Source organism: Aegilops tauschii, unplaced genomic scaffold (genome assembly GCF_002575655.3).
Source record: "Aegilops tauschii subsp. strangulata cultivar AL8/78 unplaced genomic scaffold, Aet v6.0 ptg000617l_obj, whole genome shotgun sequence".
In the NCBI taxonomy this organism is placed as follows: Eukaryota; Viridiplantae; Streptophyta; class Magnoliopsida; order Poales; family Poaceae; genus Aegilops; species Aegilops tauschii.
Window position 1 is genome coordinate 7,501 of NW_027332854.1, and position 1,704 is coordinate 9,204.

At 41.0% G+C, this 1,704-nt stretch overlaps 1 protein-coding gene across 1 annotated transcript in view; it reads right to left on the minus strand.

Moving 5' to 3' along the window:
* Window positions 1-1,130, minus strand: part of LOC141032877 (fatty acyl-CoA reductase 2, chloroplastic-like) — a gene marked incomplete at its 3' end in the record, with an annotated part of 1,674 nt that extends 544 nt beyond the window's left edge. Inside the window, exons 1-4 of the mRNA XM_073506256.1 lie at window positions 1,019-1,130; window positions 511-614; window positions 242-441; window positions 45-145 (exon numbers count right to left, since the gene is read on the minus strand). Of these exons, the coding sequence (XP_073362357.1) occupies window positions 45-145; window positions 242-441; window positions 511-614; window positions 1,019-1,130 (517 nt within the window). The remainder of the gene's footprint in view (window positions 1-44; window positions 146-241; window positions 442-510; window positions 615-1,018) is intronic.
* Between the last annotated feature and the right edge of the window lie 574 nt (window positions 1,131-1,704).

Sequence of the window (1,704 nt, forward strand, 5' to 3'; positions counted from 1 at the left end):
CCATTTGATTTCGACCACAAGAAACTCTTATTTGGCATTCTGACCTGTTGATACTTGCAAGAAGAGCTTCAGTCTTCGAAACCGCTGCGCGAAACTCATTATCCGGAATGGCCCCACGGTGTTGATGTCTAGTGCTACATCATACCTGCAAGTTGCAATACTTTTATTGCTATGGAATGTGAACTTACACATTTAGTAATGGAAGCAATCCTTGGTGCAAGACTAGTATAGCTTCACGAACCTCTCATCAAAAGTGGTATTTGCTGCAGAGTTTACGATAACATCCACTTCTTCCGCGATCTCTTTGGCTAACTCAGGAGCAATGCCAATGTAGGCTTCCCTGAAATTACCAACGACTGGAACCTGCTTGCTTAATACAAAGCTGTGGTAGTTTTTCCCATGGATTTCCTGTAAACATCTGAACAACTCAGTATCTTCTACCTGTATTGCAGACGGAAAATATGGTCATTTGCATGAAGAACAGAAAGTAGTCCGAAGTAATCATCATACCTCGTTCTTCAATCTTTTCATGGCTGCTTCATTGTCCTTGGCCTTGATCAACACGTATATTTTACCAACATCAGGATTTGTCCTTAAAATGGGATCGATAAGAACTGATGATCAGAATCATACAAAGTAGAATGGAAGAACAAAGGAAGGAAGTCAGGTAGCTTAGAGCAAGACAAAGGCAGAATGGAAGAACAGCCTAAAAGTGGGGGGCCAGACAGAAACTGTCTCACTCAAACTGGCATTTGAAAATGCTACCCGCCCTTCCCCTATTTCTGCATTTCATTCTTCTATTCCTTCTGCTTGCTTTTCTAGTTAAGCTGCTCATAAACTAGATCCATAAAACTCACTCAGCTACTGTCTTCTTTCTATAATTGGTCTCTAAGTCCAAGTAATCGAAAAAGTATAATCCTCTTCCCAGCTCCGCCACCTCCTTTCTACCGAGTATGCTCTACTTGAAAGAACATATTTATCAATAAATAAGTGCATTACTATATTCACAGCTACAAACTAAGCCTAATTTCCAATATGTCATATGTATCACTTTGATGTTGTGGGATCACTGGCTTCTTGCTCAACGGATTTCGCTTCTGCACTTGACTTGAGAAGGGCGAAGCCTTCATGACCGGTACCGGTATCTGTTCAAGAAGTCAGTACTTATGCGGCACTGAACAAAGGGTGAGATCGATGAAATGCAATACATGTTTGAATATTTCCTATCTTCTTCCAGCCATCAAACTTGTTCAATTCGTTTTCTTGAGATCTGTGGAATAGTGATATCATACTTGAATCCACATTCCCAGTATTTGAGGAAGAAGTAGAATCTTAGTCCTTTCGAATTTCTAAGTTGGGAATTTGATATCGACTAAATCAAGAAACTCGATTTCACTATGATATGACCACTGAACCCTTTGATGCAACATTTCTTGTTTCCAGAAGATCTCGGATGGTTTCTGAAGCTTCCATGATCTTGTAAAAGAAAGAAACCCTTTCTATAAGTCATGAAGACGTGGACCAAAAGACTAAGAAACTGCACAATCTATTGATTGACTGAAAAACGCAAGCTGAGTAACTTGCTTGAATGATCGCTCCGGCTCTGGGCCGTCTGATCTTCGGGATGCAGAATAGGGGATCGCTTGCCAACCGTTAGTTAGGACCAGTGAAAACCCACGCTTGGTGAAGGCGAAGTTCAGTTTG